The 13090-nt window shown below is 47.5% G+C and overlaps 2 protein-coding genes across 2 annotated transcripts; both read left to right on the top strand.

Moving 5' to 3' along the window:
* Positions 1-222: 222 nt before the first annotated feature.
* Positions 223-12196, top strand: LOC114605532 (neo-calmodulin). The gene is made up of 2 exons (XM_028746897.2): positions 223-991; positions 11962-12196. The coding sequence occupies exon 1, from the start codon at positions 533-535 to the stop codon at positions 980-982; it is 450 nt and encodes a 149-aa protein (XP_028602730.2). The 5' UTR covers positions 223-532; the 3' UTR covers positions 983-991; positions 11962-12196.
* On the top strand, positions 7407-7732 carry LOC114605533 (calmodulin, striated muscle-like). Its single transcript, XM_028746899.2, has one exon. The coding sequence runs from the start codon at positions 7438-7440 to the stop codon at positions 7708-7710; it is 273 nt and encodes a 90-aa protein (XP_028602732.2). The 5' UTR covers positions 7407-7437; the 3' UTR covers positions 7711-7732.
* Positions 12197-13090: the final 894 nt, after the last annotated feature.

Raw genomic sequence — 13090 nt, 5'->3', positions numbered from 1 at the left:
CAGATGGGCGGGGTACAAATAATAAATTATTATTATTATTATTATTATTATTATTATTATTATTATTATTGAGATCCCTGCGTTGCAAGGGCTTGGAATAGATGCCCACAAGGACCATTCCAACTCTACAATTCTATGATCCTAGGAACTATGGCCAGTCACAGTAACTAACCGGTGCTTTTAGCTCAAAGGAGTCCCTCTCAGCCCTTCCTGGAGATGTCAGTGGGAACTGAACCTGAGACCTTCTGCTTGCTAGGCAGATGATCTTCTCACTGAGCTACGGCCCCTCCCTGAGGAGCACCCTCCATCTGTGGCATCAGACCACGCCTGATGAGTCTATCTCCCCAGCAGGTTTCTCCAGAAAGGAGCAGCATCTAAAGCCAGGCCTTAGGCCACGAATGAGGGTGTGGGCTGACATCACTCAACGCCCCTACACCATGCTAGCTTTTCCTGTTTCGGCAGGGATCACAACTGAGAGAGAGCGAGAGAGAGAGTGTGCGAAGTTGCTTGTTGTGAGACTGGAGGCAGCAGCATGGCTCAGCGGCTCACGGAGGAGCAACTCACCGAGTACAAAGAGGCCTTCTCGCTCTTTGACAAAGATGGCGACGGGGCCATCACCACCAAGGAGCTGGGCACTGTCATGCGCTCGCTGGGCCACAATCCCACCGAAGCTGAGCTGCAGAGCATGATTGACCAGGTGGACGCGAACGGCAGCGGCACGGTGGACTTCGCCGAGTTCCTCTCGCTGATGGCCAAGCAGTCGAAGGATTCTGACAGCGAGGAGGAGATCCGGGAAGCTTTCCGGGTCTTCGACAAGGACGGGAATGGCTACATCAGCACGGCGGAGCTGCGGCACGTCATGACCAACCTGGGGGAGAAGCTGACGGACGAAGAAGTGGACGAGATGATCAAGGAGGCCGACGTGGACGGAGACGGGAGAGTCAACTACGAAGAGTTTGTGCGGGTGATGATGGAGAAGTGAAGGCCCTAGGTAACAAACCGTTGCAATTTTCTTTTAAAAATATTTTTATTAGTTTTTTAACATATCATTTCCAACATTCATATAACATAACTTCTTATCTTATACAATGTTTTTGACTTCCGTCAACACCTCTGATGATTTTCCGTTCTTCTGCATTTTGTAATTTCTCTATTACTCTTAATTATCACTAACTAATAAGTCTCCTCATAATCTTACTTGCAATATTTCAAATAGTCCTCCTTACAAAACTTCTTGCAATCCTACTAGCGTAATCTGCTCATTACTATTACTTTTCAAATGATTCATATATTTACTCCAGTCTTTTAAGTATCTCTGGTCCTGCAGGTTTCAAATCCTTCCTGTTAGTTTATCTAATTCTGCATAGTCCATCGATTTCGTCCTTTTGTCGGTAGTTCTTCTTGCTTCCATTTTTGTGCCAATAATATTCTTGCTGCTGTCATTGCATATAAAAACAACTTACAATCCTGTCTGTTAATATCATCTCCTACAATGCCAAGTAAAAATGCTTCTGGTTTCTTAATAAATGTATATTTCAACGTCTTTTTCATCTCGTAATATATCATTTCCCAGAAGCTTTGAACCATTGCAATTTTCACGGCAGTACACTGCATTGCGGTGGGGTGCAGGAGGCAGTTCCCTGCCCCAAGCTGCCTACAGTCCCAAAACTCAACTGGAGAGAGAACGAAGGGAAAGGAGGAATAGGAGAAGGCAAGGGATGGGGATGAACAGGTACTGGCACAGGCCTGCAGACTTTACTGTGGCCAACGATGACCACTAATTCGTGGAGCTCCATGTTTAATTCGCAGGGAGCTCCGTGGAGCTCCGCAAATTGCACTTTCCCTTAGTAGTCATTTGCTTCTGTCCTCTGTGCTCTCACTTTTTCTTTTGCCTGGCCAGAAGCCTTTCTTCCTGGGAAGGTGGTGGTGTAGCAGGCAGGAGAAATTTGACAATTAAACTGGACAAAGCGCCGCCTGCACTCCGTTTCTCTGCAACCCAGCGAATTTGAGAGGCTTCTCAAACTGCTGGAGGCAGCAAGCAATCCTTCTAAATGCCAGTTCCTGGAATCCACAGGAGGGGAGACGACTCTTTTTTATTTTATTTTTGAATCGGTTTTATTAAGATTTCGGAAAAAAGGAATGCGAAGTTTATGACCAAATATCTTTTTGTCGAAACTGGAAACCTAATCAATGCGAAAACACAATCCAAAAAGAGAGAGAGAGAGAGAGAGAAAATAGGGAAATAGAGGAAGGAGAAAAGGAAAAAGAGAAAGCAAGAGGAAAAGAGAAAATAGAGAACTTCCGATTCTTCATCTGTCAGTTGTATATAAAAATTGTTCAACACATCCAAACAGCCAGCAAAACTACTTTCTTATATGCCAACATTATCTTCAATCCTCAACCCGAAATATAATAACTTATTTTTTCTTTTTTGTGCAAAACAATTAAGATCCCCCCCCCCCATCTTTAGTAAATGTTGACAACGGCTTTTCTCTGATTAGGCACGTCAGCTTTGCCATCTCAGCTGAATCCTGTAATCTAAACAAGCGTTGAAGAGGGATCTTGTGTTCGAATCCTGCTTGTGGGTTTCCCACGGGCGTCTGGTTGGCTGCTGCGTGAACAGGGTGCTGCAGCAGATGGGCTGCTGGCCTGATCCTGCAGGTCTCCATAGCTTAGCGGCAGAGCATCCACTTTGAGTGCAGAAGATCCCAGCTCCATTCCACCAGCATCTCCAGGCAGGGGTGGGGAGGACTGAGGGTTGAAACCCTGGAGAGCTGCTGCCAGTCAGTGTGGGCAATATCAAGCTCAATGGGCCGACGGCTGGACTCAGTTGCCTTTGTTCCTGTGGTTTGTATCCATCTAAGTTGCATTCTAAGGCAGTGAGAGATTTTCCTTTCTTGGGCTCCATGATCACTGCAGATGGTGACAGCACTCACGAAATTAAAAGACGCCTGCTTCTTGGGAGAAAAGCAATGACAAACCTAGACAGCATCTTAAAAAGCAGAGACATCACCTTGCCAACAAAGGTCCGTATAGTTCAAGCTATGGTTTTCCCAGTAGTGATGTATGGAAGCGAGAGCTGGACCATAAAGAAGGCTGATCGCCGAAGAATGGATGCTTTTGAATTCTGGTGCTGGAGGAGACTCTTGAGAGTCCCATGGACTGCAAGAAGATCCAACCTCTCCATTCTGAAGGAAATCAGCCCTGAGTGCTCACTGGAAGGACAGATCGTGAAGCTGAGGCTCCAAGACTTTGGCCACCTCATGAGAAGAGAAGACTCCCTGGAAAAGACCCTGATGTTGGGAAAGATGGAGGGCACAAGGAGAAGGGGACGACAGAGGACGAGATGGTTGGACAGTGTTCTCAAAGCTACCAGCATGAGTTTGACCAAACTATGGGAGGCAGTGGAAGACAGGAGGGCCTGGCATGTTTTGGTCCATGGGGTCACAAAGAGTCGGACACGACTAAACGACTAAACAACAACAACAAGTTGCATTCAGGGCAGACACACTTAAATTAATGGGACACAGTTAGCCATGGGAAACATAGAACTGTAGAGTTGGAAGGGCCGTTCTAGTTCTAGTACATGAAGGAATCGAAGAATTTCCATAGGGCAAATCTGAGCAGGGCAAGGTCTCGGTACCACCCTGTGTCCTTGTTGCTCATTCACTTACTTCCAGAGAGCTGTTGCACTCAGGTGCCACTTGTGGCTGGCCGCTGTAGGAACGGGATGCTAGAATAGAGGGGGCACTGGCTTGATGTAGCCACAGGCGCATAGCTGTCAACCGTCCCTTATTTGGCGGGAAAGTAACTTATCCCAGCGCTGTGTCCCACTGCTGTCCCTTATTGATGATGTCCCTTAAATTTCCCGGGTTTCAAAGGAAGCAGCTCCTCTCCCTCCCTCCCTGCCAGCCAGGGAGGAGGGAGGTTCCAACTGTGTTGCTTGGCTGCGTTGCTCACCCAATAAGAAGTCTGAGAACGACTGGGGGGTGGAGCTTGCATGCCTTGTGCCGATCAAATCGGCCGTGTTGCCTGGGGACTCGCCTTTGCTCAGCGCTTCCCAGCGGAGAGGTGACGGTGGTTTTCCTTGCTGCATCCCCTTTGCCGGGTTGCTGCGCTGTGGGAACCACTGCTTGAGGCTTTGTTTGGCTGTTGGCTGGGCTTTCTGCCTTTGGCTCGGAGGGGCTCAGAAGTTGAACATACTTGAAAATCCCTTATTTTGGCTGCTGATTCCTTATTTTCGAGGCTGCTGGTCCCTTATTTTGAAATCTGTAAGTTGACAGCTATGCACAGGCATCTCCTGATGCTCTCATCTTCTGAAATCAGGGCAAAGCCCAGTGTAGTGAAATATGGAAACAACCAGGGTGGCAACTTAAGTTGACAGAATTTGCGCAGTTAATAATAATAATAATAATAATAATAATAATAATAATAATAATAGACTCCCAGTCACCAGTCCAGCTGCCACATTCTGGATTAATTGCAGTTTCCGAGTCACCTTCAAAGGTAGCCCCAGATAGAGCGCATTGCAGTAGTCCAAGCGAGAGATAACCAGAGCATGCACCACTCTGCTGAGAGTGCGCGGGCAGGGAAGTTCTCAGTCTGCGTACCAGGTGGAGCTGATAAACAGCTGCCCTGGACACAGAATTGACTTGCGCCTCCATGGACAGCTGTGAGTCCAGAATGACTCCCAGGCTGCGCACCTGGTCCTTCAGGGGCACAGTTACCCTATTCAGGACCAGGGAGTCCTCCACACCTGCCCGCCTCCTGTCCCCCCAAAACAGTCCTTCTGTCTTGTCAGGATTCAACCTCAATCTGTTAGCCGCCATCCATCCTCCAAGCGCTTCCAGGCACTCACTGCCTTCACTGGTTCTGATTTGAAAGAGAGGTAGAGCTGGGTATCATCTGCATATTGATTAACATCCAACCAAAACCTGCTGATGATCTCTCCCAGCAGCTGCATGGGGGAGAGGATGGAGCCCTGAGGCACCCCACAAGTGAGAGCCCAGGGGTCTGAACACTCACCCCCCCCCACTTTCTGTACACGACCCAGGAGAAAGGGAGAAAGGAGCAGAACCACGGAACCACTATTATAGCGGAATCTGTAATAATAATAATAATAATAATAATAATAATAATAATAATAATAATAATAATAATAATAAAAAAATTAAACCCTGCCCATCTGACTGGGTTTCCCCAGCTACTCTGGGCAGCTCCCAACAGAATATTAAAAACATGATAAAAGGTCAAACATTAAAAACTTCCCTAAACAGGGCTGCCTTCGGGTGTCTTCTAAAAGTCAGATAGTTGTTTATTTCCTTGACATCTGGTGGGAGGGCATTCCACAGGGCATGCACCACCACCGAGAAGGCCCTGTGCCTATTTCCCTGTAGCTTTGCTTCTCGCAGCGAGGGAACCGCCAGAAGGCCCTCAAAGCTGGACCTCCATGTCCTGGCTGAACGATGGGGGTGGAGACGCTCCTTCAGGTATAGCTTGCAGACTTAACGTATAGAAAAAGAGAACAAGAAGAACATACATTTAGAGAAGATTGGAAAACGTTTATTGAATATATGGGAAATAATTGTGTACAACTGAAAACGCTGGCAGCATTAAGATAAATTTAACAGGGTAAATAATTTATGATGGATGTAATAATGGAACACTGAATGGTATAGTTTCTGTAAAATATGCAGGGATTTATGATATGTAAAAGGAACCATGGAAAGAGAAGGAGGGAAGTCACTGGTATTTTAAGGGTGTGAAAATGAGTATCTTAAATTGTAAAACAGAAAATTTAATTAAAATTTTATACAAAAACAACAACGCAAATTCGAAAAGGTCTGAGATTGATGCAGACAGGAGGAAGGATGATGTAAGTTGTCACCAGTGATATCCCTTTCCAATATGGGTCTAGGAGGGTTGATGAGATCAACGTTTCACATTGTGGTCATAATAAGGATGCAATTATAAAAAGCATAATAAGGAAATAATTATATGTCCTTACAATAAAGACATAATTATAGAGGCCCATTGTTCTTCATCTCAGATGCTTCCTAGAATCTCAGGGTGTGAAAGAATGCATTCCATCAGTAGCTGGCACTGAGAGGTACACTGCCTCTGCACAGGGAGGCAAGTCATCAAGTATAGGAACCATCAGTAGCCTAATCCTCCATTAACTTGCCCAATCCTTTAAAAAAAACCCAAACACCTGATGTCGAGTTCATCTCCAAACTGTGAGCGAAGGATCAGCAATAGCAATGGACTAGCTAGAGAGGGAACTGTGTTTTCCCTGTCAGTAAAATGGTGTCTCTTGAGAGTTGAGAAAATGTGTTACACCTGCAGCAGAATCACTGTGTGGACGATTAATATTTGGCCTATGTAGCTCAGTGACAGACTGCATTCTTTCCGCACCAGGAAAGAATGCAATTCTGCGATTCTCTGAGACGAATACCGTCAGTTCGACTCCTAAGTTCCTACCATAGCTGTCAACTTACAGATTTGAAAATAAGAGATGAGCAGCCTCAAAAATAAGGGATCAGCAGCCAAAATAAGGGATTTTCCAGGCACAGGTATGTTCTGCTTCTGAGCCCCTCCGAGCCAAAGGCAGAAAGCCCAGCCAGCAGCCAAACGAAGCCTCAAGCGGTGGTTCCCACAGCGCAGCAACCCGGCAAAGGGGATGCAGCAAGGAAAACCACCATCACCTCTCCACTGGGAAGTGCTGAGCAAAGGCGAGTCCCAGGCAACGCGGCCGATTTGATCGGCACAAGGCATGCAAGCTCCACCCCCCAGTCGTTCTTAGACTCCTTACTGGGTGAGCAACGCAGCCAAGCAACACAGTTGGAGCCTCCCTCCTCCCTGGCTGGCAGGGAGGGAGGGAGAGAAGCTGCTTCCTTTGAAACCCAGGAAATTTAAGGGACATCATCAATAAGAGACAGCAGCAGGACACAGCACTGGGATAAGGGACTTTCCCGCCAAATAAGGGACGGTTGACACCTATGCAAACGGTGCATTTATCACACACACACACACACACACACACACACACACTCAACTAGGGAGACCTCAGGGCTTTGTCCTGATGTCATGAAACCAGACGGATAATGCAATGGATAATGCGACGTGCGAGAGCTCCACCCGATTCGGATTCCTTGAAGTTGCAGAGATGATGGATGTCGATAGTGGAGCATCACCTGCTTCTGCCAACCCTATAAGAGTGTGACCTACACTGGGGCAAAGCTGTTCCTCTGGTTTTGCCACAAACAAGTAGATCCCTCTCCAGGCCAGGGTGTGGACCGAAGCAATCTGGCCCTTCATCATCTCCTCCTTCCGGCAGACGCTGGATTTTCCCATTTCAGCAGGGATAATGAGAGAGTGATTTCCTGGAGACGAGAGAGAGAGAGAGAGAGGTTGTGCTGGGCAGAGGACGGACACGCCATGGCTTACCGGTTCACAGAAGCAGAACTCAACGTGGTCAAAGAGGCCTTCACACATTTCGACACGGACGGCGACGGGGTGATCACTTCGTCGGAGCTGGGAGAGGTCATGCGCTCCCTCGAGCATGTGCTGGTCAACCTGAGGGAGACGTTCACGGACGAGAAGGTGGAGGAGATGATGAAACAGGTGGACGCCAACTCGGATGGGAAAGTCACCTACGAGGAGTTTGAGAAGCTGATGGTGGCCAGAGACCCCCGAGGCCCTGCACTCTAGGTACAGGTTAATCTCACATTAAATGCACAGTTGCAGGAGAGTTCTCTGCCCTGAGGAGCTTCCAGTTCAAGAGTTTGGCAGTGATGCGTGGATGAAGGATGAGGGGAGAGGGGAGATGTGACCACGGGCAGGGAGCCATCTCTTAGGGACAGGGCAGAAATTCGATTCAATACGTACCATTCTTTGAAATTTGCGCTTCTCCGAATTTTGCATTCTGTTTTTCTTGCCCCAACCAAGTAATGCAAACTCGTGAAAATGACGAGGTGCAAAGATGCATTATATTAGGAGAAGTTGCTTAGCAAAAATGTATATATTAGGCATATATCTGTCAGCACTTTAGCATGGGTTTCTCCGAGAAAAAAATGTGGAAATATGGAGAAGGGGAAACGAAGAGTAAAGAAAGTGGGTGATTATTCCTGTTCCTGCTATATATCCCATTTTGGGATGGAAATTGGGCAAAATCAGAAATGTGTTTCTTGCTGACCTTCTCTCTTGCTTCTTTCCTCTGCCTAATCCTCAGCTCTCAAACTACCTTTCGTTTCAAGATATTTGAGATGCACAGAATAGCTTTTAAAGAACAACCAAAACTGAGGGTGAAATGTATGGATGTGACTAACTTTGGCCTGTGAATTTTGATGCATCTACTTTGAGTAACGCTTGGCTGGCGACAATCCGAAACACACAGTTTTTGAGGGCTCTGAGTTTGACCAGAGCAGGAGGTTTGGGGAGAGGGGAGAGGCTTAACCCCTCCTATGCCATTTTCCTGATGTAAATATCAGAGGTACAGACACAAATATCAAAGGTCGACTAAAAAAAAAAAAAAGGCACGGCAAAACAAAACAAAAACTCTTTTTTGGGTTCGTTTTATTTCATAAGATTTATACACGGTAAAAACAACAACCCGTAAAGGTAAAACAGTAAAATCAAGGGAAATTTACAATAGTAGCTTAAAACCTACAAGAAATTAAAATGATGAGACATTTTAAAATTCACATCAACTTTCTAAGAATCTGGGTAAAGGTAAAGGGACCCCTGACCATTAGGTCCAGTCGCAGACGACTCTGGGGTTTCGGCGCTCATCTTGCTTTACTGGCTGAGGGAGCCGGCGTACAGCTTCCGGGTCATGTGGCCACCATGACTAAGCCGCTTCTGGCGAAGCAGAGCAGCGCACGGAAACGCCATTTACCTTCCCGCCAGAGTGGTGCCTATTTATCTACTTGCACTTTGACGTGCTTTCGAACTGCTAGGCTCATCTAAACAAGGATTTCTTTAGCAGGCGCCAGAGTACAGTACAGTGGTACCTCGGGTTAAGTACTTATATCGTTCTGGAGGTCTGATCTTAACCTGAAACTGTTCTTAACCTGAAGCACCACTTTAGCTAGTGGGGCCTCCTGCTGCTGCCACGCCGCTACCGCATGATTTCTGCTCTCACCTTGAAGCAAAGTTCTTAACCCAAGGTACTATTTCTGGGTTAGCAGAGTCTTTAACCTGAAGCATATGTAACCTGAAGCGTATGCAACCCAAGGTACCACTGTACAGCGAAGGCACCTATCAATAGGCAGGGAGTTTCAAAGTGTAGATGCTGCCACTCTGAATTACCGAGCTATTACAAATGTGGAGCAGGTATTATGTGGCACCCGTGCCAATTCCACCAATCAAAGCGTTTGAATGGGCTCATGTGGGGCAAGGTGATCTCATAGAACCGTAGAGTTGGAAGGGACCCCAAAGGTCCTCTATTCCAACCCCCTGCAAGGCAGGAATCTGAGCGAATGCGTCTTGTAGCTGAAGTGGTCCCAAGTTGTTCATACCCAGCCTTTCCCTGGCTGGGGCTGATGGGAGTTGGAGTCCTAAGGATCTGCGTGAGCAACGCTCATCAGTAGAGCCTTCGGACGAGAGGATGGGGAGTCACGCTGCCTCCCTGTCTTGCTTGTGGGTTTACCTGGATCCCCCCGGTTGGCTGGACACAGCAGGATGAGGGATGAACTCTGCATAATAATAATAATAATAATAATAATAATAATAATAATTTTTTATTTTTATCCCGCTCTCCCCAGCCGAAGCCGGGCTCAGAGCGGCTAACAACAATAAAAGTAACACAGCATTCTGAAATCAATTCATTCTAAAATCAATTCAGAATCAAATTAATGGCAACCACTGGGCTAGAGTGCTATGAGGATTACTGAAGAAGGAGGTCAGGCTGTGCCTTGGCCAAAGGCCTGGTGGAACAGCTCTGTCTTGCAGGCCCTGCGGAAAGATGTCAAGTCCTGCAGGGCCCTAGTCTCTTGTGACAGAGCGTTCCACCAGGTCGGGGCCACAGCTGAAAAAACCCTGGCTCTGGTTGAGGCCAGCCTAACCTTCCTGTGGCCCGGGACCTCCAAGATGTTTTTGTTTGAAGACCATAAGGTCCTCCGTGGGACATACCAGGAGAGGCGGTCCTGTAGGGCTGAGGCCCTGCAAAGCTCTCCTCACGGCTCCAGCCTTACAAAAGGCTTTACCTGGACGAAACCAGGCATGAGACGGAACGTGTCTTCTTCGCATTGGCACCCGATTGTGTGTCTGTCCTTCCCATGCAAACAGCAGCTTCAGAGGGGTCCTTTTCATCAGGATTGCAGGGGCAGTGAGGGAGGGAAAGGGTTAAACTTCCCCACTTTGCCTGCTGTGATTAAAACCATTATCGGCCTCGGCCCAGTATACCTGAAGGAGCGTCTCCATCCCCATCGTTCTGCCCAGAAGCTGAGGTCCAGCTCTGAGGGCCTTCTGGCGGTTCCCTCATTGCGAGAAGCCAAGTTACAGGGAACCAGGCAGAGGGCCTTCTCGGTGGTGGCACCCGCCCTGTGGAACGCCCTCCCACCAGATGTCAAAGAGGAGAAAAACTACCAGACTTTTAGAAGACATCTTAAGGCAGCCCTGTTCTGGGAAGTTTTTAATGTATGACATATTAGTGTATTTTTGGTCTTCGTGGAAGCCGCCCAGAGTGGCTGGGGTACAAATAATAAATTATTATTATTATTATTATTATTATTATTATTATTATTATTAGCCCGTCCAGCAGTTGCTAGTTACACGTCTCTAACATGCATGTTAAAGGACATTTTTAATATAGCGTCCGATTCAGTAGTATCCTTCTCATAGGATGGGAACAACAGAACAGGTGAGGGATAATGGTACAGGATCTGTCCTGGCGATTATGCTATGTACTGCTGCTCTTTAGTGTTTTTCTATATATATCCATGGACTCATGGAGTGGGACCCGGGGCGGTCATCTAGTCCAACCCCCTGTTATGCGAGAACCTCTCTCTGTGTGTGTGTGTATAAAATACTGGATGAACACAGCTTTTTTGGATTTTGGACTCTTCTTGGGACTTTTGGCTATAGGAGTCGGCCTCACCACCAGGTGGCCCTGAGGCCCGAACAGATGATCTTTGGGTTCCCTGCAATTCCGTTACTGTCTGTGGTGCAAAAGCTCTTGCTAGCTTTTTCTTGGACAGTTGGACAGCTATCGGACATGGATGCTTCAGTTGAGATTCCTGCGTTGGAGGGATTGGACTTGAGGACCCTTCTGACTCCATGATTCCTTACACGGCTCAGGACCGCAATATGTTAAGGACCGCCTCTTTCCATATGAACCTACCCGGACCCTGAGATCATCCTCTGAGGCCCTCCTTCGTGTGCCTCCTCCTCGAGAGGTCTGGAAGGTGGCAACACGAGAACAGGGCCTTCTCTGCAGTGGCTCCCCGTCTGTGGAATGCCCAGGGAAGTTCACCTGGAGCCTTCATTATATTCCTTTAGGCGCCAGGCAAAAATGATCCTTTTTAACCAGGCCTTTGGCTGATCTGATTTGCATCCTATGTGGGTTTTTTTGGGCTATTGGATTGTTCTTTTTATATTTATTAGGTATTTTGTGGTTTTATATCTTGATTTTATTCTGTGAACCGCCCTGAGACCCCCGGGTATATAAATTACAGTGGTACCTAGGGTTAAGTACTTAATTCGTTCCGGAGGTCCGTTTTTAACCTGAAACTGTTCTTAACCTGAAGCACCACTTTAGCTAATGGAGCTTCCTGCTGCTGCTGCACCACCAAAGCACGATTTCTGTTCTCATCCTGAAGCAAAGTTCTTAACCTGAAGCACTATTTCTGCGTTAGCGGAGTCTGTAACCTGAAGCGTATGTAACCTGAAGCGTCTGTAACCCGAGGTACCACTGTATTCTCTATTTTACCATTTCTTTCTTCTCCCCTTTTCTCTTTGCAGCGGAGCTGAGACTTCGGTTTACCCGCTGGCCGAAAATTGCAGAGAAATGCTATGTGTCTCGCCTCCATCCCGAACTGCAACCTGAGAACTGGAGGAGCTTGCAAAGGAACATTCTCAAGCGTCTTCCTCTTCACAGCCAGGTTGAAGGAGGCACGCCCGAAATAAAGATCTGGGGCAGATGTTGCTGATGTTGACATCTCAGGCCCCAGGGGAAAAATAAATCCATGCTACTCTTTTCAGTTGTGGAGTCTATTATTTGGCAAGGCTGGCTCCCCGGGAGAACACCTGGCAGTTCCATCTCTGGGCGCAATCTCCTGGGAGCTTCTCCCATTCAGTTCAGGGGAGCTTGTGCAGTAGACCTTACCAGGGTTGGGTCACATGTCTTTGTAAGCCAGAGCGAGCAGGTTTTGAGCTTTGATCTTCCCTTGCTATTGGGTTGGCCCTTTTGCCAGAATACCTACCCATTCCCGTCCAAACTTTAGTCATAGGCAATTCACAGGCAACTTGGTTTCCAGTGAAACTTCGGGCACGGACCCATCTCAACCAGGGAGAATCATTATTATGATTTATTAAATGTTTCTACTGCCCTTCATCCGAAGATCACAGGGTGGTTTAGAACACAGTGGTACCTCTGGTTGCGAACGGGATCTGTTCCAGAGGCCCGTTCGCAACATGGAAGGAACGCAACCCACAGCGGCGCGTCTGCACAAACGCGGGTTGCGATTCGCCGCTTCTGCGCATGTGCGCGACGCCATTTTGCACGTCTGCGCATGCTCGAGCGGTGAAACCCGGAAGTAACCCTTTCTGGTACTTCCGGGTCGCTGCGGGACGCAACCTGAAAAAACGTAACATGAAGGAAACGTAACATGAAGTATGACTGTATAAAACCACAAAAATACATACCATAAAGGTAAAGGACCCCTGACATTTAAGTCCAGTCTCGGACGACTGCGGTTGCGGCACTCATCTCGCTTTACAGGCCGAGGAAGCCGGCATTTGTTCGCAGTTTTTCCAGGTTATGTGGCCAGCATGACTAAACCGCTTCTGGCACAACGGGACACCAAAACCAGAGCAGCGCATGGAAATGCCATTTACCTTCCCGCCAGAGTGGTACCTATTTATCTACTTG

Source organism: Podarcis muralis, chromosome 10 (assembly GCF_964188315.1).
Source record: "Podarcis muralis chromosome 10, rPodMur119.hap1.1, whole genome shotgun sequence".
Classification (NCBI taxonomy): Eukaryota; Metazoa; Chordata; class Lepidosauria; order Squamata; family Lacertidae; genus Podarcis; species Podarcis muralis.
Note: the sequence above shows the minus strand (reverse complement) of the source record. Positions and strands in the feature narration are given on the sequence as shown.

Excerpts from the sequence above, each read along its gene's own strand:
- LOC114605533 (XM_028746899.2), top strand. The coding sequence starts at position 7,438 with ATGGCTTACCGGTTCACAGAAGCAGAACTCAACGTGGTCAAAGAGGCC.
- LOC114605532 (XM_028746897.2), top strand. The coding sequence starts at position 533 with ATGGCTCAGCGGCTCACGGAGGAGCAACTCACCGAGTACAAAGAGGCC.